General features: G+C 58.6%; 3 protein-coding genes across 5 annotated transcripts; all 3 read right to left on the bottom strand.

The window, feature by feature from the left end:
• Positions 1–758: 758 nt before the first annotated feature.
• Positions 759–5,409, bottom strand: CHRNG (cholinergic receptor nicotinic gamma subunit). Of its 2 annotated transcripts, XM_008493347.2 has the most exons (12): positions 5,315–5,409; positions 4,794–4,933; positions 4,636–4,680; positions 4,307–4,416; positions 4,072–4,227; positions 3,690–3,787; positions 2,698–2,901; positions 2,299–2,413; positions 2,015–2,129; positions 1,494–1,698; positions 1,256–1,389; positions 759–1,173 (listed from the first exon to the last, which is right to left on the bottom strand). In XM_008493347.2, the coding sequence occupies exons 1-12, from the start codon at positions 5,355–5,357 to the stop codon at positions 1,006–1,008; spliced, it is 1,533 nt and encodes a 510-aa protein (XP_008491569.2). In that variant the 5' UTR covers positions 5,358–5,409; the 3' UTR covers positions 759–1,005. The 2 variants fall into 2 exon arrangements, with proteins under 2 accessions (XP_008491569.2, XP_030312013.1); XM_030456153.1 differs by lacking the exon at positions 4,072–4,227.
• A 1,005-nt stretch (positions 5,410–6,414) lies between these two features.
• CHRND (cholinergic receptor nicotinic delta subunit) lies at positions 6,415–9,955 on the bottom strand. Of its 2 annotated transcripts, none has more exons than XM_030455859.1 (12): positions 9,848–9,955; positions 9,469–9,614; positions 9,297–9,341; positions 9,086–9,195; positions 8,816–8,974; positions 8,468–8,583; positions 8,042–8,242; positions 7,626–7,737; positions 7,400–7,514; positions 6,986–7,187; positions 6,766–6,878; positions 6,415–6,673 (listed from the first exon to the last, which is right to left on the bottom strand). In XM_030455859.1, exons 1-12 carry the CDS (start codon positions 9,897–9,899, stop codon positions 6,491–6,493), a joined length of 1,554 nt encoding a protein of 517 aa, XP_030311719.1. In that variant the 5' UTR covers positions 9,900–9,955; the 3' UTR covers positions 6,415–6,490. The 2 variants fall into 2 exon arrangements, with proteins under 2 accessions (XP_030311719.1, XP_030311720.1); XM_030455860.1 differs by having other exon boundaries at positions 8,819–8,974.
• Positions 9,956–10,958: 1,003 nt separating this feature from the next.
• Positions 10,959–17,699, bottom strand: PRSS56 (serine protease 56). The gene is made up of 17 exons (XM_030455858.1): positions 17,555–17,699; positions 17,058–17,069; positions 15,823–16,020; positions 15,236–15,289; positions 14,722–14,911; positions 14,511–14,619; positions 14,273–14,432; positions 13,983–14,125; positions 13,674–13,833; positions 13,371–13,559; positions 13,101–13,262; positions 12,914–12,977; positions 12,515–12,677; positions 11,999–12,146; positions 11,786–11,866; positions 11,390–11,496; positions 10,959–11,259 (listed from the first exon to the last, which is right to left on the bottom strand). Exons 1-17 carry the CDS (start codon positions 17,697–17,699, stop codon positions 11,086–11,088), a joined length of 2,259 nt encoding a protein of 752 aa, XP_030311718.1. The 3' UTR covers positions 10,959–11,085.

Here is a 17,699-nt window from a genome sequence, read left to right as displayed (position 1 = left end):
CAGGTCCTGCAGCCAGGCGCAGGTGGCTTGAGCTGGACAGTAAGACGAGCAGACACTGCCTGACACTGTTCCTGGGCTGACCTCCTGCATGTCCCCCGCCAGCTGAGACAAAGCTGTGGTGGCCCCAGAGGTCAGTGAGGGGCACAGGGGGATGCAGCAGTGCTGGGACGGGGGGAAGGGGCCATGCTTGACAGAGATGATCCCATGGGACTGGAGGGCTGATGGTGGAGTCATGAAGTTATACTTGCAGCAAGGTGGGTGTAAAGGGGTACCTGTCCCTTGAGGGGGTTGGGTGCTTGGTGGCCCAGGGTCCTCCCACCCCAAGCTGTTCTTCATGTATCAGGGAGAGCAATCCAGCTGCCCCCAACAGTTATGACTAAGGTATAAATGGAGGAGGAATTCCCTGCCTCTAACGCCATCTCCACTGCTTTCCTGGGATGGGAGCTATATCCATGATTCCTGCCCTGTTGCCACCGTTGTAATGGTGAGGGATGCCAGAAGCCCCATTTGCCCTGGGAATTTGCAGTGGGGTAACATATCTGTTGCTGTCAGTGCTATTGCATGGCCCATCAGATGCTTCACTCAGCTCCAGTTCCCCCTTGTCTCACCTCTCAGCATCCTTGTGGAGTGCTGGGACAGGGCTATGTGGCTTAGAGGTGTCAAGGGCTGTCCAACCCTTGGTGGAGGGGGCACACCCAGCATGTCTGAGAGAGGTAACCTCATCAGTGGGCATGCAGAAAGGATGCCACAGAGGCCCATCAGACTGGTGCAGGTTTTACTTCCATGTTCAGCATGGCCAACCTTGCACTTCCTCCTTCCCCATTATGCCCCACTGCTGGGAGATGGCAGAGCCTCACCACCCCCAGTCTTCCTCCAGTGCTGTGCTCAGCACCAGGAGCTGCTGTTTTCCCCTCAGGGATCTCAGCAGTGCAGGCTGGTTCAGGGACACCCAGCCCTTTGCACTGGTAGTTATAGCAGCAGGAGGGTTGGTGGGTGTCCTGGGCATCACTGTGGCAGATAGAGCTTAGGGTCGCCAGGGAAGGGTAGGGCAGGTGCCTGGTTGAAGCGAGCCATGATGAAGATGCCAAAAGTGCCACACACAAAGAGGGAAGCCATGATGAAGAAGCAGACACGGTCGATCACTTGTCCCACCAGCATCCACTCTTCGCTCTCCTGCCAACAGCACACAGAGAGAAATGAGGGCCGTCTCCACTGCTCCAAATATGGATCCTGCACCACCCTGGCCCCAACTCACACTGCCAAAGTGGTTCTGCTCCCGTGTGGCATTGGCAATGTAGTTGCAGGCATCCACGCAGGCACGGATCTCGGGCCCTGCTTCTTCCAAACTCTGGCAAAAGTCCTGGGCACTGCCACTCTCCAGGCTATGTCCTACAGGAAGCAGAACCAGCACAGTGGACACTGGTTGAGCACCTAGCTGCATGACACATCACACAGCCTCACGAGGAGGTGCCAATCCCCAAGGGGGCACTCACCAATCTTCTCCAGTACAGTTTTCATCAGCCCATCCCTTTCCTTCTGCTTCTCAAAAAGCAACTCCGTCCGGGCTTTCCAGAGCATGTACTCATCAGCTTTCACTATGAGCCCCAGGGAGCTGCGTCTCCGGACAGCTTGTGGTGGCCCTGGTGTCTCCTCTGGCATTTGCATGCCCAGGTAGCGGGGCAGGAAGCGAAGGAAAACCTGGGCACAGCATTACCCATGGGGATCTGATACCGCCACCTTTTGGGGCACCCAGTGGGTGTAATAAGGTCCCCTTGCATCCCCATGCTCTTGTGCTACCAGGATGCCAGATGTGTTGGCACCTGTTGTTCCTTAATCCTTGGTAGTGACTTGGAAGGGGTTGGTGGCACAGTGTGGTCACTTGGGGACATTTGGGGATCCCTCTTTGTGCCAGGGCTTGCACTCAGATTAAGGCAGGCCTGTAACCCCCACTCTGTAAGGGGCAATGCCTTGGCCCTTAAATACCCACCCCATTCTTCACGTAGAAGGGAGGTACCTGGCGCACTCTCTGGGACATGGAGTGAGTGTTGGGTGTTCTCAGTGAGACGTTAAGGACAATGACAGCATTCACCACAATCACCACTGTCACCACCATGAGGAAGGTCAGGTACCTGGGGAGGGAACACAGGAACTCATATGGGGCTGCTGAGCCACCAGCTCTGGGCATGTAAGGTCCCTCTTGGTGCCCTCCTGAGCTGGAAACTGGGATCAGCAGTGGGACATAGGCATGTGGCACGGATGTGGCTAGGGCTGCCACCTCTGTCCCCGTGCATCACTTACTTCCCAATGAGAGGCACAGCCTGTGAAGTCTCGGGTACCTTCTGTGCAATGAGGAAGAGGAAGACAGTCTGGGCCAGGAGGACATTGATGGAGACAGTGCATTTCTGCCCACCCGCTGCCAAGGAAGGGGAAGGCAGAAGTTGGCATGTGGCAGTGCTGTGGACTTTGCCCTCCTTTGGCAAAAAGCCCCCACCCCAAAGCTGCACTGGCCAAGTCCTGGCATGAGGCTTTAACTGTGGGGTAACTGGAAATTCAAACACCCTCCAGATTAAAACAGGAGTGGGTGAGAGATGGCACTGGTGGTCTCCATGCACAGAGGAGACAATGAACCCTTCCTCACCTGTCACTGCCTCTCTTGTACACCCCTATGCCCCCTGTTGGCATAACAGCAGTGCTTACCTTTGGCAGGCAGAAAGTAGACCAGCACAGCCATGGAGGAGATGAGAACACAGGGCACGATGATGTTGATGATGTAGAAGAGCGGCTTGCGCTGGATGATGAGGTAGAAGATGACCTGCTGGTACTGGGGATCATCTGGGGTGAAGTGCTCTGAATTGATGATCTTCCGAGCAGGGCGGTGCTTGATGGCCCATTCACCATTCTCTGATGTGTGGTGGTGCCAGGTGAGTCCCACAACCCCAATGAGGGCACCAGGGCTGCCAGCCCCCTGGCCCAGGGAGGCAGGGTAACGGGAGGGCTGGTGGTTGGCATGGGCCCCACAGGACACAGTAGGGGGAAAGGTGCTATAGCTGCTGGAGAGGGAGATGAGCACCACAGAGTGCTCACACTGTGTGCACACAATTCCAGGGTGCTGGGGCAAAATACCCCTTTAAAGCTATTGGAGGGGACACATATGGGACACGGTGATCCTCTTGGGGGCACCCAGGATATTATGTGTGTGTCTGGGATCCCCCCATCTCCCTGTCCCCAGAGCACCATGGGGAGAAGCCAAGCGTGCCGCTGGGTGATGGCTGTTTTCCCCTGCTGTCTGCAGGAGCAATAGATTTTTCCCAATCAAGATCGCAGCTCAGGCCAGTAATGAAAAAATAAATCTCTCTGCCTGAAAAGCATTTTGTTCCTTCAATATACAATTAAAATGTGATGGAAAACGTCATCGTTTGGCTGTGACAGCCACATTCCCTGTATCAATCAAACTCCCAGAAGCGGTGCTCTACAGGAGTGGCTGCCAGGCGGTGAGAGCCCTGAGCTGGGGGGGGTTAGAAAAACAAATCTCTCCCACACTTCCACTAATAACTTAAGTGCCCATGTAATGGTGGGAGCTGCTAATAGCCCTGCAGCTTTGCTTTTGACAGCCACCATCACAGCACCAGGCCTGCTTGATACCCCCAAGTTGGGATGTTCTTGTGCAATGAGGGTGGCAGTGGTGTTACCTGTGAAAGCCTCAGGGTCGATGACGATCCACTCTACAGTCTGACCTTCCTCCACTGTCAGCAGCAGGTTGATTTCATTGGCACTGTATGTCTGGGACCTGGGGAGGGGTAGGGGGGGTGTCTCATGCTAGCATGCAGTAGGCTGGATGGGCAAAGGGTGCCAGTGTGGCACTGGGTCACACTGGCCACCCCCAGCTCTGCTTGGGGGTGCTTGGCTTGGCCAAGGTACATCCTGCCACCAATGGGTTGCCAGGGCATAGGTAGGTGGCACTTTTCTGCCTGGGGCATCATCATTCCAGGTCAAAGGTGGATATTCCATGCCAATATCTTGTGTCCCAGGAGGACCTGCCATGGTGCCCTCATGTGCCCAGGTGATACTCACTGGAAGACCATAGTGCAGTTCTGCCAGTCAAAGGGGAAATAGGTCACATGAATGGAGCAGACACTACGGTAGATGGCAGGAGGCAACCAGTAGACACTGCCATCAGGGCTCACCAGCACGTTGGTATAGAGGGTGATCTCGAATGTCCCATCGATGCTGGGGATGAAAGGGTGGGCTCAGCCCCAAACCATGTCACCCCTGTGTAAGGATACATCCCTGTTGGCCCATCACCTACTTGTTCTCCAAGACTATGTCAGGCAGCCAGACCATAGTGGAGGGCACCCGCAGCAGCTGGATATTGTCATACTTCTCAGGGTCCCACCGCAGACGATAATCGGACCATTGCTAGGGGAAGGGAAGCAAAGCTGGGGGTGTGGGGTGGTAATTGTGCTCTCTCAGACAGGGGAGTTTGTGAGCTCCTTGCCCCATGCTGTTCCCAAAATGGCCTCATCTGGGGACACCCACAAAAGGGAGTGCAGGTTATGGTTCCAGCCCTCCATGAGGTACCACCCTGAAATGCAAATGATTCCCGAGAGGGTCCTGCCCGAAGATGAAGGTTCTCACCATCTCAATCCAGACATTGGTGGTGAGTGTCTCCTCACGTTCATTCTGGCAAGGAAAGAAGAGGGGACATGGCTTTCACACCGATCCCACCTGTGCCCTCTGCCCCACATGTGGAGGCAAATCCCATACGGCTGCGGGGACGGGAGGGAGTCTCTCACCAGGGAGATGAGGTTGGTGAGGGTGAGCTTGAGAGTGACATCAATGATCTCTTCCCCACGCAGGGCTGGACGCAGGTTCTGGTTGTAGTTCTTCATGAGGTCCTGGAGCAGCTTCTCCTCCTGGTTCTTGCAGGACACGCCTGAGAAGGGCATGTGCTATGGGGCACTCCAGCATGGGGACAGCAAGGCCACTGATGCCCCAAGGATGTGCTGGAGGTGGGGCAGCACTGAGCGTACATGAGGAGGGGGTGCCCACACTCTATGTGTGCCTGATGGTGAGTGTCAGTGTCCCAGCTTTCAGGGGTGGTGTGCTTATTCCCCCCACAACCCCCACCCCAAGGACCTCTTCAGTGCAGGACACGGGGACAAGAGGCTGCCAGCATGGGGATGTCCTGGTGGGACAGTGCACTGTGCTGCACACCCATGGGTGACAAATCCCTGAGGGACAAGGCAGAGGGTTGACCGGGTGCCCCTTCCCCCTCCCCCACCCCCCCTCGGCTTCCCAGAGCAGACCCCCTTACCTGCCAGGGCACAGAGGGTGAGGAGGAGGCCATGGCAGCGCATGGCAGTGGTTCAGGGCTGACTCCTCTCAGCCACCCACACGGCAGTGTGCTGTGTCTGCTGCTCTGTAAGACAGGACAGCTGTCCCCTGTCACTGTCAGCTGTTCCCAACAGCCACAGGGGCTGGGGAGGGACGGGTGACCACCCACACCCCCTCCCCCCCCCCTAGTGGGGTGATGCTGGTTTGCTCCTCTGGTATTTTGTGTCAGGGGACTAGAACTGGGTCTGGGAGCAAAATGAACTCCATGCCTCAGTTTCCCCATGCCCACTACAGAAGGGATGCATCCCCCTGCTGTGGAAACCCAGGTGACCATGAATTATAGAAAAGGGGCATGCCCCCACTACGAGTCCCCCCAAGCAGTGCTCTGTTCCTCCATGGTGCTGGCTGCCCATGGGGAGTTGGGTGGGGAAGGGGCATGCAAGTCCCACCATGTCAGCCTGGGGAGTGATGTCTGCCTGGGGGGTCCAAATCCTCCCACACCCTGTATGTGGGGGTGGGGGTGCAGGGATGAGGGGGTTGTGTGTGCATGTGTGTGTGAGATTCCTGGCTCAGTGGAGAGTATGTGCCATCTGTCCTCAGCCACTGCTGGTGTGGGGATGGCAGCTGTGTCCCCTGAAAATGGAGCCCTGGTGTCCCACTGTTGAGCTGGAGAAGGTGACACCTCAGCCCCCAGCTAGGCATTGTAAGATGGGATGTGTGGAGGGGCACACACTCATGGGTCTGGCTGTGGGGGTCATGGGGATGAGGGAAGAGTGACCTGGGCACTGATGGTACTGCCACAGGTCCACAGGGGATGGTGCCATGCACCAAGGGGGTCCATTCCCTTCCCCAGCCCACCCTGACCCAAGAGCCCAGATCAGTGCAGGTATCAGGGCTGGTTCCACCTCATCCCCTCAGGAAAATACACCTTCCAGCCACAGCTGAGGACCACTGTGCTCAGAATAACTGGGGCACCCATCCTCTTAGTGGACATCACCCTCCAAGGCACACGCACAATGCTCAGGTTCAACACCCTGTCTAGGGGACACATACTGCGAGCAGCCACCAGCTCTGGGCCCATGGTGAGAAGCACCCAGTTTTATTTTTCCAAGGCAAGGTAGGTAAGCAAGACACATGGGAAATCCCTGTGACCCCCCTAGATGTAGCGCTTGTTCTCCTCCCGGTAGTCATAGGGATCTCCAGCAAAGGGCAGTGGTGGTGGGTGGTTATAGATGCCCATGAGGAAGATCCAGAGGGTGCCCACCACCAGTGTGGGAGTGGTGAGGAAGAGGCAGAGGCGGTCCAGGATCTGGGCCACACGATTCCAGTTGTCCTTCTCCTAGGGAGGGAGCCAGGAGTCAAGCAGTGGAGGTCATAGAGAGCCACCCTGGGCTCTCAACCACCTGCCACCCCCATACCCAAGATCCCCACCTCATTGTAGTTGTTTTTTTCCCGCATGTGCTTGACGACAAAGTTGGCATCATCAATAACAGGTTTTATGTGCTCATAGAGCTGCTCTTCTCCGGTGTTCATGGGCAGCAAACCTGGCGATAAGGGGGGTGGTGAGATGGGCTCCAAAGGGCTGCCCTCCCTCTCAGAGACCCTGCTATACCACCCTTCCCCATGTCCCCAAGGAGGGCCCAAGGCTCACGGGCAGGGGTGGTGCGGCTGGCCAGCCCATGCCGCTCTGACTGCTTCTCAAACATGAGCTCGCTGCGGGACTTGACGCTGAAGTACTCCTCTGCCTTGGCAATGTAACCGGCTGAACTGCAGCGCCGGATGCATGGGGCACCTGCTGTGCTCTCAGCTGGCTGAGACATGCCCAGAAGGTGAGGCAGGCTCTCCAGGAAGACCTGGGGAGTTGGTATCAGGTCCCTCTGTCATCCCCTTGGTGCAAAAATACCTCGTTCCCACCTTCTGCCCCCAAATCGGGTGTGCAGCCCCTTGGGCTGACATAGATGGGACAGCCCGGTGCCAAGGCTGTGCTGTCTCATGCCCTCTGTGGGAGTATGATGCCAGCCCTGCACCCAGCAGGTCATCCACCCCAGACCAGCACTCTGCTTACCTCTCTGACCCAGTCAGACATGATGTGGGTGCTGGGAGTGCGAAAGTGGAAGTTGAGGACCACAACGCAAATTATCACCACAGCCGTCACCAGTGACATGATGAAAATCAGGTACCTGAGTGGGGCACAGACTTGGGGCTCACACCACCACAGGGGCTAGGCCCAGGCAGATCTGCATTCTGATACCCTGGGACCCCATGATGTCCCCACTGCACCCAGGACTCACTTGCCAATGAGGGGAATGGCATGAGAGGTAGCAGGCAGGCGCTGGGAGATGAGCAGAAGGAAGACAGACTGGGCCAGGAGCACCGAGATCACCAGGGTCATCTTTTCACCACCTGGAGAGCAGGTAAGCTCAGGGCAACCCCTGCCACAGGTCCCCCTCTCAGTGTCTCATAGAGGGTTTTCCATTGTGGGTGTACCCCAGGGTTTCTCATGGGGTATCCTGCGCCCAAGCGTGCCCCTGCCATGGTGCCTGGCTGGGGTAATAGTGTCCCACATGGGAGTGTCCCAGTATTGGGATGTCCCTGTGCTGGGCATTGAGGTGTCCTTGTGTCCAAGGACCTGGAATAGGTGTGGAACATGGAGGTGCCCTGTGGGGTGACCCCAGTTCCCAATGCAAATACTGCAGAGCTCACTCACTGTCAGCAGGCAGGTAGAAGACGAGGATGACCATGAAGGCAATGAGGATGCAGGGTGTGACAATGTTGATGATATAGAAGAGAGGCTTGCGCTTGATGATGAGGTAGAAGGTGATGTCCTGGTGCTCACTGCCCTCAGGAGGGTTGTCAGGGTAGATGTTCTTGCGGGCTGGGCGGTGGATAATTTCCCATTCTCCATTCTCTGTTGGGTCACATGGGATGATATGTGGCACAGGTGACCTGTGTCATGCCCATCCTCACCAGGCCCACCAGCAGTCCCCCTGTCCTGGGTCTGGCCAGCTCTGGTGGGATGGGTGCCAGGGTGTCAAAGCTCCAGGTTCTCAGATGTCTCCATGGCAGGGTGCCCCTGAGCCCTGTACAGGGTGTCCTCACTGCCACAGGAAATGGCAGAGAGCTAAAGTGTTACCTGTAAAGCCTTCAGGGTCAATGATGATCCACTCCACTGGGTAATCTTTGCCCACTTCTGGGTCGTTATCTGTCTTCAAGTGCATGTTGATCTCCAAGGCACTGTACGCCAGTGAGCTGGCCCACGGACAGGGATGACAGGCAGTGAGGGGCTGTGCCGCCATTTGTTACCCACCCCCCACCCTCCCCCAACCTCCAGCATGATGGACTTGGGTCACCAAGTTGCCTGCAAACACCCATCTTGCTGCGCCCTCACAGCAAGGGAAGGTGCTGGCAGCAGTGAGCACCACAGGGTCCTGAAATGCCCACCCTGCTGTCCAGGCTTGCTTAGCCCCAGCCAGACCCCCACCACCTGAATTTGAGGGTGCAGTTCTGCCAGTCAAAGGGGAAGAAGTCAACATTGATGGGACAGGAGCTGCGGAAGATGGCAGGTGGCAGCCAGTAGACATAGCCTGTGTTGTAGATGAGGACGTTGCAGTAGTAGGCAATCTCAAAGAGTCCATCGTTGCTGTGCCAGAAGAGAGGTAAGTTGGGCTGGAAAGGGGCAGGGGGATCCCTGGGCATGCACTGGGGACACCTCAGGGGGAAGGGTGGGAGAGGAAACTGAGGCATGGCTCACTTGTTCTCCAGGACTATCTCAGGCAGCCACAGCATGTCAGGTGGCAGGCGGAGCACCTCAATGTCCCCAAACTCAGACTTGTTCCACTGCAGGCGGTAATCAGTCCAGCCCTGAAAGGGGGGAACCCTGAGTCACCCCCTCACCACACAGGATCACGCCATTGTCCATGCCTCAAGGCACAGCTGATACCATGATGCCTGTCCCTACTCACATGCTCAAGCCATACATTGCTGGTGAGTGTCTCATCCACCTCTTTCTGCAATGAGAGCATGGGGCAATGAGATGCCAAGGACATGCCCAGCAGCACTCCCCTCTAGCCCCGGATCCCCAGTTCTCATCAGCCAGGGCTCCAGGCAGTGGTGCCCAGGCTCCCACAAGCTCACCAGTGAGATGAGGTTGGAGAGCGTTAGGGCCAAGTAGACATCCACAACCTCATCATTAGAGACGACGGGGCGCACCTCCTTGTCATAGCCCTTCTCCTCAAAGAGATAGTGGATGAGCCGCTCTTCCTGATTCACGCAGAGCCCGCCTGAGGGTGTGGGGTCAGGCAAATCAGGAGTGGGCATGCCACAGGGATGGTTGGTGAGGGCAAGGTGGTGTAAGGACAAAAGGGACAGAAGAAGTCCCAGGAACTGCATGTCTGTGCTGCACAGGGACATTGAACCCTGCCACTGCAACTCCCTGCCCCAAGCCCATCGAGGGGCCCCAGAAACCCCCAGCAATGGGGCAACCCCCTTCCCAAGTCCCCAGGGCCCCACTCACCTGACAGCAGCAGCGCCCCGAGCAGTGCCAGCCTCCCCAGCAGGTCCTCCATGTGGTGCCTGTGGTGCCCCCGTGCAGTGCCAGGCCCTGGCCACCTCCCTGCCTGGCCTGGCCAAGCGGATGTCCGGCTGCTGGATGGAGCAGGAGATGGATGGTGCCAGGTGCTGAGGGGGAAGGGTGTCGGCACCAGATACCTTCTCCCACCCCTCTCTTCCAGCACCCCCGTGCCTGGAGAAGAGATGGACAGGCACAGCTGCCCTTCCCAGCCCTCGGAGTGTCAGCCTATCACTCTGTGCCTTAGCACCCCAGCATGGGGATTGCTGGGCACTGGGAGAAGCAGTCCCTTCTCCACTTCTCAGCAGCCCCAGGAATGCTGCTTGGGGGTGGCTCCCCACAAGTAGGAAGTGTTGGTCCCCACTGATGCTCAAGAGCAGGAGTGGCACCACCCCAGTGCTTGCTGCTGGCCCTGGGCATGCTCAACCTCTGCAGGAGAGGTTTCATGAGGATCCCCAATGGAGTGGCACCAGGAGGGGGCACTGGTGCGGTGCTAAGGGTGCTGCAGTGGGCAAGAGGGGTGACTGACTCCTGATGGGGGGGGCCTGGGGAGTCTGTGCCAGGGGCAGGAACTGAGGCTGAGGGCATCACTTTGGTGTACAGGGGAATGAGAAGTGGGATGGAGTGGGACCTGATTTTGCTGTGAACTTGGCAGTGTGCTGAGTTAATGGTTGGACTTGATGATCTTAAAGGTCTTTTCTAACTGAAGTGATTTTATGATTCTATGATAAGGAGATGTCATATTACCCATGGCACCCGCCTTGCACCCGCCATATTACCCCCACCAGCACCCGCCTTGCACAATGTGTGGCACAGTGCCCACTTCACACTCTCCAGATACTGGAAAATAGAGCCCTTTATTGAAAAATAAACTGTTCTCTGTACAAATAAATAACAGCTCAGGCACCTCTGGGGAAAATGGGGTGGGTGTGGGCTTGCCAAGGTGGGGATTTCAGTGGAGAAGAAGGGCTGTGATGCCTGTTTGAGGTGCTCCAGGTGCCTCTTGGCACCCTATTGCCCTTGAGGAGGTTCGGCAGTGCTAGTGGGAAGAGGTGAACTGAGACACCATGAATGACATAGAGATGGAAGAGCCTGAGCAGGGGAAGTGGCTGAATTTGAAGGACATGAGAAATGCCTGCCCCAGTGTTCCATGCCCATGCTGGCATGGTGCCCTGGGGCCATCTTTAGGTTTTCAGCGCCTCAAGTGCCAGAGCAACAAGGCCGGGCATGCTGCGGGCCAGCGAGTCATTCTCCAGCCCCACCAACGCAGCAAAGGCTGTGGGGCGGCCCCCCACCACAGCCCGCACGTGGGCCCGGTACAGTCCCTTGGCATTTTTAGAGCTCAAGTCCACCAGGATCTGTGGAGACATGGGAATACTGTGAGTACTAGGGGAGCCAGGGGGCAAAGGAGGATGGTGATGGTCTTGGGGGGTGGCACTGCTTGGTTGCTGGGGCAGGGAGCTTGGAGTAGGTGGGTAGGCTGCTCACCTCCTGGAAGGTCATGGCCAGGTCTGGCTCAGGGACCTGCAGCACCCAGGCATACAGCTCCTGCACCTCACCCACCCGCACTGCTGACTCGTTGAGGCCAGGGCAGGCTGCAGCCCCAGGGATGGGCAAGAGAGAGATGGAGGGGGGACATCAGGGATGACTTGTGTGGGTACAAAGCTGCTGCCCACCCTGGGGAGGAGCACCCATTCTCTAGGGATGCCAGGGGAGCAGGGAAAGAGGTTTTATGTGACTTCCATGGGGTATGGCAGATGGCTGTCCTGCTGACATGGGACAACCAGCCCTGGGGACTGTGGTGTGAAGGCAATGCTGGGCTTGTCGTCATCCCCATGGTGGCACATGGCATTCCACAGTGGCCAGGAGTTGTGGGGGACTTACCTCTGCCCATGCCTGCCTTCTCCTCCTCCACCACTGGCACCTCTGTTGGCATGAGCTCCCGTTTCTCCCTCAGAGCAGACCCTGACACTGGGAGAACATGAAAAGCTTGGTGGGGACATGGCTGGTGGGCTTTGCCTACGCATGAAGCTGGCTGGCAAATAGCCATGATGGTGTTCCACTGGTCCCAGCTCCCCCCAGGCTCCCAGGGCTCACGGCTCATTGTGGGGGTCCCTGCCAGCTCTCCGGGTGCCTGTTGTGGCTCTGCGGCTTTGAGGGAAGTGCTGAAGTCCAGCTCTGCCCGCAGTTGGGCAAGGAAGGCTCGTCCCTGTCCCACCAGCTCTTCCACTGCCTCCTCACCCTGCTGAAGGGAAGGGGGTGCAGAGTGGGTGGTAGGACACCTATGGGCATGGCCAGATGCACTGTGGTAGGGCACAGTGGGGCTTGTGTCAGGCAGGGTGTTGGGGACATGAGACTGCTTTGTGGCTGCATTGGGTCAGATCCTACAGCTGGCTCCACACTGGTTGGGCTGGGATCACTGGTTTCAGTTAGAAGGGTAAGATGGCCCCTCAGTGATAGCAGAATGGGAGATGCCACTTCCATGGCTGCACAAGAGATGATGTGCCCAATGGATGCCAGGAGGGAACATGGGGGAACAGATGGGCTTTTGTCCCTGGTGGCACTGTCATCAAAAGAGCAGGGCCTCCCCCCAGCCTGTCTCTCCCCAGATACCTGCAAGAAGAGCCACGTCTCCCCGGAGAGATGCTTCCTGTCTGGGGTAGGTAACGGGGGGCTGCCCCCAGCCATGGCCCTCAGTGCCTCCACCCAGTCCTGCAGCCGGGGCCCCACGGCCCTGAAGAGCCCTGCAAAGGGGGGTGGCTGCCCAGCCTCCCACCTGCAAAAACAGGGGGGCAAGCTCAGGCAGGTACCCACTCCCTACCCACTGCCACATCCTGCCCTGGACACCCCTGGTGGCATCTGTCTGGACCTGGGGGCCCCAGGGCTGTGCCCACCTTCCTCTGACTGTCCCCTGGTTGAAAGAAGAGCAGGACACCAATGCTGTTCCCAAAAAGTCATGTCAGTGCTCATAGGCATCTTACTCCCAGACCCCTTATCCCCCCACAACCTCACCTGAAGGGGGATCTCTGGGATTCCTCTGCTGTGGGGCGCGGCTGATCCCCTGCCATGGACAGGCCTGTTGGGGGCAAGAAGGGGACAGGAGGGACAGGGGTTAGGGGAGCAGATGCCCTGGCCACCAGCATAAGGGGGGCTGATGAGACCTCAAGTGGACACAGGGTGCCCCAGCCTGGGAAGGTACCTGGAACATCTCTGCGGACACGGGGAGGGAAGAGGTGCCCATAGATCTTGCTTAGGAGCTGAGGCAGGGTGTGGGTGAGGAAGGAGAAGTCAAACTGGTTCCGGATGAAGTCCCCAGCACGGCGCAGAAGATCCACCAAGGTCTGGGCGTAGGAGTGCAGCTCTGTGGGCACAGTGGGAGAGCCATGGCCCTGGCACTGTGCCAGCCCCACACTAGCTAGAAATGAGGTTCCTCCCCACACTCTTGCCCTGGCATGAACCCCTGGCTCACCACACCGTCTCATCCTGGCACGGCAGGTCTCCTCAGCCAGGCGGGCACAGGCAGCCCGGCCCTGGGGAGCCCGGCAGGACCCAGCATAGAAGGAGCAGAGTCGGGCACGCTCAGGTGGCTGCCGCTCGGGGGGCAGCTGGGCCAGTGTCAGCAGGTCGAAGCAGCTTGGTTCCCGGCTGTCAGGGGAAGCTGTGAGGGCACCAGGGCTGCTCTGAGGTGCTGAACACCTCTGCACTGGGGTGATATACCCCTGCAGCACCCTGAGCACTTTGACCCTCCCCAAGCATAGCCAAGGGCACTCACGGTACATCTGGAGGCTAAGCCAGTCTGCAAAGGCAGCGACGCGGGTGTAGACACCCGGTTTGCCCTGCTCACCACAGCCATCACCCCAAGAGGTGATGCCGTAGAGGACGAAGCGGTGTGAGGAGGGGTCCTGGCATGCCAGCGGTCCCCCTGAGTCTCCCTGCAAGGGGAGGGTATGCATGCATTGGTCTGGGTTGCAATCCCAGCTGCACTGCTGGGCTGTGCTGGCCTGCAGCACATGCCCAGAACTGTGTGCTATGAGGTACTTTTGAGTTGGGAGGCTGGAAGCACCCCAGCCCCAGGCATTACCTGGCAGGAGTCGATGCCCCCAGACAAGTACCCAGCACAGAACATGGCGTTGGTGAGCACGTCATTGCCCAGGGCACCCCGACATGTCTCTTGACTGAGCAGGGGCACCTGAGCCTCCATCACCACATCAGCTGCTGGCCCCTCTGCCAGGTAAGGCACCTGTTATGGAGTCCCCTCTGACTGGGCACCCCCCTGTCCTTTGCAATTCCCTCCCTGTACACTGGCACTGGGTACTGGAGAGGGCACTGCAGGGGATGCCCTACAGATGCCGGTGTCAGGGTGGCACTTACCTTCATAGAGGGAGCCCCAGCCCGCAATGTAGCAGGTGGTGCCAGGGCTGGGCTCTATGGGACCGCTGGGAAGGCACACTGGACTGATGGAGGGTGATGAGGACAGGGGCACTGCCAGTTCCAGCAGCGCCAGGTCCCCATGAAATGTCTTGGGGTTAAACTGGAAGGAGATGGAGGGGTGTCAGTGGGGGTCCTAAGGCATGTGGAGGGAGTTTGGAGGGTGCCCACCTCCACCAACCTTGGGGTGAGGCAGGATGCGCCGGACAGGCACTGCCCGCTCACCAGTGTCCAGCTTGCCCAGTTCGTGGTCGCCCACCACCACTGTCCACGCCAGCTCATTCCGGTTCCTGTTGGGGTGAAGGCCAGCAAGTTAGGAGGGAGCAAGAGTGCCACCCCATTCTTCCCCCTGCAGGGACAGCATCCCTACATTGCCATGCCCTCTGCCATACCCAGCAAAGCAGTGGGCTGCGGTGAGGACCCAGGAGTGTCCCACCAGCACCCCTCCACACATCAGCTCTCCATGGAGCCGCACTGACACCAGCCAGGGCCAGGCCCCCGGCGGGGCCACGCTACCGCCCATGATCCGTCCTCGGGGGGCCGTGGTGTTGAGCTGTGGACCCCCACGGTGCCCACAGCTCCCTGGGGAACAAAGCCAGGGTGAGAGGGGTGTCCTGAAGCCCCACTACCAGGACACCCCACCTCTCAGGTGGGTACGGGGTGGCTGCAGCTGGCGGGGGGATGGTGGTGGTGGGTGACCCCCGGGGGGGGTCAAGCCATGCCGGGTGTGCTGTCAAGCCTCATCGTGCTCACAGAGGCAAGCGGGCGGAGGGCTGGGGGCACCCCGCAGCCCGGCAGCTGCCGACGCTAACCTCTGCCCCCAGCCCAGCAGGCAGCCAGGGGGCTGGGGGCGCCCGCCAGCATGGTGGGGAGGTGGCGTGAGCACCGCGGGCCGCTCCAGCTCACCTGGCATCGACGCCTCCTCTGTTGCATCGAGGCCCGGGGCCGCAGCTGCCATCCCTGCGGGGACAGGTTTTCATGGCATGTAGGGCACTCCCTCTCAGTATCACCATCATGTCCCTGCTGTCCCCAGTTACCCCCAGCTCCTCTCAGTGCTTCCCAGATACCCATCATCCTGAACAAGCATTCCTCTCCTACCCCAAGTGCCCTTGTCACCACCAATGCCTTAGTGTCCCCAGTTTCTCCATCACTACACTTGCCCCATTCCCCCACGCTCCCCTCTCCCTCCCCAAATTCTCCATCACCCCTCAATGCCCCATCCCCACCTATTTTGTTCCATTGATCCTAATGCCTCCATCTCCCAAATCTCCGTATCTCACCCCAGATCCCTCCATCCTCTCCCGATCTCCCATTGCACCAGAGGTCCCCCATTACTCCCAGCTCCTGGGTTTTCCCATCCCATCACCCCATGCCACCCCCAGTGCCCCATATCCCTCCAGGCAATCCCAGATGTCCCTTGAAAATGCCCTATTTTTTATTGTAGGGTGACCCCTCTCTGGGAGGAACCAGGGACGATGCAGGTGCCCACTCACGGCACTCCTGGAGGCGGCGGTGGCAGAGCCGGGTGGTGAGCAGGGTACAGGCATGCTGGGCCCCCTCAGGTGGGCACAAATGCTGGTAAGGGGCACAGGCCTGGCTGAGAGCCCAGTTGCGCTGGGGCAGGTTGAGCAGTGCCTGGGCATCCAGCAGGTCCTGGCAGTTGGGGGGCACAGTAGGGAGCACGGCAAGCGCTGCAAGGACAGTAGGGCCATGGGGATCCCCATGTCCTCCATGCCTCCTGCCCACCTCTGCCTCAGACATCCCAGGCTCAGCTTTGGGGTGGGTGGGAAGAGGGCATGATATTGGCATGTTTTGGTACAGTCTCCCAGGTGCTGGGATATGTTTTGGGGCTATTCCTGGGAAGGCGGCAACAGATCGGTCAATATTTTGGCTCGGGTTCCAGGTGATGCTTGGGTAGGGCCTAGAGAGGATGGGGAACTGCTTGGGTAGGGTTTCTGGGTGATGTTTTGGCAGAGTGTCTAGTGCTTAGGGGTATGTTTGGGAATCTGGGCACTGTTTGAGTAAAGCCTATAGGAGTAAAGCCTATAAGAGAGAGAGTCCTGTTTGGGTAGGTTCTTGGGATGCCATTTTGGTAGGGTTTCTAGGGGATGGGGAGATGCTTTGCTAAGGGCCCAAATAAATATTTGGAAAAGATGTCCAGGCATGGGTCCATATTTGGGTGGGTTCTTCTGGACATGGGGTGGTGGGTAGGGGCCCTGGTCTCTATTTGGGCAGAGTCTCCTGGGGATGGGGCCATGGGGCCCTGGGGGACTATGACTCACATGGGCAGTGGTGGGTGAGGTTGGCACAGGGGGAGAAGAGGCAGGGGGCACAGAGCCCACAAGCACCTCGTTGCCGCTGCTGCTCGGTCAGTGCCTTCTCCAGTGCCACCAGTGCACTCCTCAATGCTGCTTCCAGCACCAATGTCCCCCGGCTTGACAGTGCTGCTGGACAAAGGCAGAGTGCTCAGACCTCCCTGGTCCCTCCACCATGGCCTCCGCTGTGGCCACAGGGTGCTCTCAGCTCAGCAGGTGCCCATGCTCCAGTATTTCTGTGGTGGGAGTCAGGTTGGGCATGGCCTGTCACAACTGTTGGCATTGCCTAGGGTCACACACATGACTGTCACCTCCCTGGTGCACACATTATGGGGAGGATGTTTGCCCGGGCCTGTGTGTGCTCACTCAGTGCAGAGAGAGTCCCTGTGAGCACACGTGTGTGCAAGCTGAGCATTGAGCAGGGGCTGAGCCTGGCAGGTGTGCCCGCATGTGCCCATGTGTGTTTGTGTGCGTGCACCTCTGTGCACACCTGTGCATACACCATGAGTGCATGCTTCCATGTGCCAGAGTCTGTGTGCCCACATCTGCGTGCCCTGTCTGTGCATCCCCACCTATGCCAGTACCTGTGCCCAACTGTACCCACCCACAGCCACACTCCAGCTGGCTGTACCCTGGCAGAGTCTCCCAGGCTGGCATAGGTACCTGTGAGAACCATGGGGTGAGAACCACACCACTTCCTGCTGCTCTGCCATCCCGGAGTGCCACAGACACCGCTTGCCACCCAGTCCAGGCAGCACGAGCATTCCTGGGGGCTGAGGGACTTTGCAAGGAACCAGGGCATCCTGCTTGCACTTATTCCCCCTGCTTCCTTTGAGCAAACCCAGGAGTCCCGGGCGCATCACAACCAAACCCTCCCGCACAGACGTCCCAGTCCCGCTGCCCCACTGACCTTGCAGGACGGCGGCTGGCATGGGGTACAGTCCCTGGCCCAGGGAGGCCCCTCCTGCCAGCTGCAGCAGAGGCAGCAGCAGCACGAAGGGAACCAGGCAGACCCCGAGGAGAGCACCTTGCGTCCTCTTTCCTTTTCGCTCCAT

The sequence above is a fragment of the Calypte anna genome, chromosome 9 (genome assembly GCF_003957555.1).
Source record: "Calypte anna isolate BGI_N300 chromosome 9, bCalAnn1_v1.p, whole genome shotgun sequence".
NCBI classification, from domain to species: Eukaryota; Metazoa; Chordata; class Aves; order Apodiformes; family Trochilidae; genus Calypte; species Calypte anna.
Note: the sequence above shows the minus strand (reverse complement) of the source record. Positions and strands in the feature narration are given on the sequence as shown.

Excerpts from the sequence above, each read along its gene's own strand:
- CHRNG (XM_008493347.2), bottom strand. The coding sequence starts at position 5,357 with ATGCGCTGCCATGGCCTCCTCCTCACCCTCTGTGCCCTGGCAG. Across the intron at positions 2,902-3,689 it reads CGACCCTGAGGCTTTCACAG|AGAATGGTGAATGGGCCATC; the intron begins GTAACACCACTG and ends ACCACACATCAG. Across the intron at positions 1,174-1,255 it reads AGCAGAACCACTTTGGCAGT|GAGAGCGAAGAGTGGATGCT; the intron begins GTGAGTTGGGGC and ends TGCTGTTGGCAG.
- PRSS56 (XM_030455858.1), bottom strand. The coding sequence starts at position 17,699 with ATGGAGCGAAAAGGAAAGAGGACGCAAGGTGCTCTCCTCGGGGTCTGC. Across the intron at positions 13,834-13,982 it reads GGGGCATCGACTCCTGCCAG|GGAGACTCAGGGGGACCGCT; the intron begins GTAATGCCTGGG and ends CTCCCCTTGCAG. Across the intron at positions 11,260-11,389 it reads TGGCCATGACCTTCCAGGAG|ATCCTGGTGGACTTGAGCTC; the intron begins GTGAGCAGCCTA and ends ATGTCTCCACAG.
- CHRND (XM_030455859.1), bottom strand. The coding sequence starts at position 9,899 with ATGGAGGACCTGCTGGGGAGGCTGGCACTGCTCGGGGCGCTGCTGCTG. Across the intron at positions 7,738-8,041 it reads CTTCTACCTGCCTGCTGACA|GTGGTGAAAAGATGACCCTG; the intron begins GTGAGTGAGCTC and ends CCTGCTCTCCAG. Across the intron at positions 6,674-6,765 it reads AAAAAAACAACTACAATGAG|GAGAAGGACAACTGGAATCG; the intron begins GTGGGGATCTTG and ends CTCCCTCCCTAG.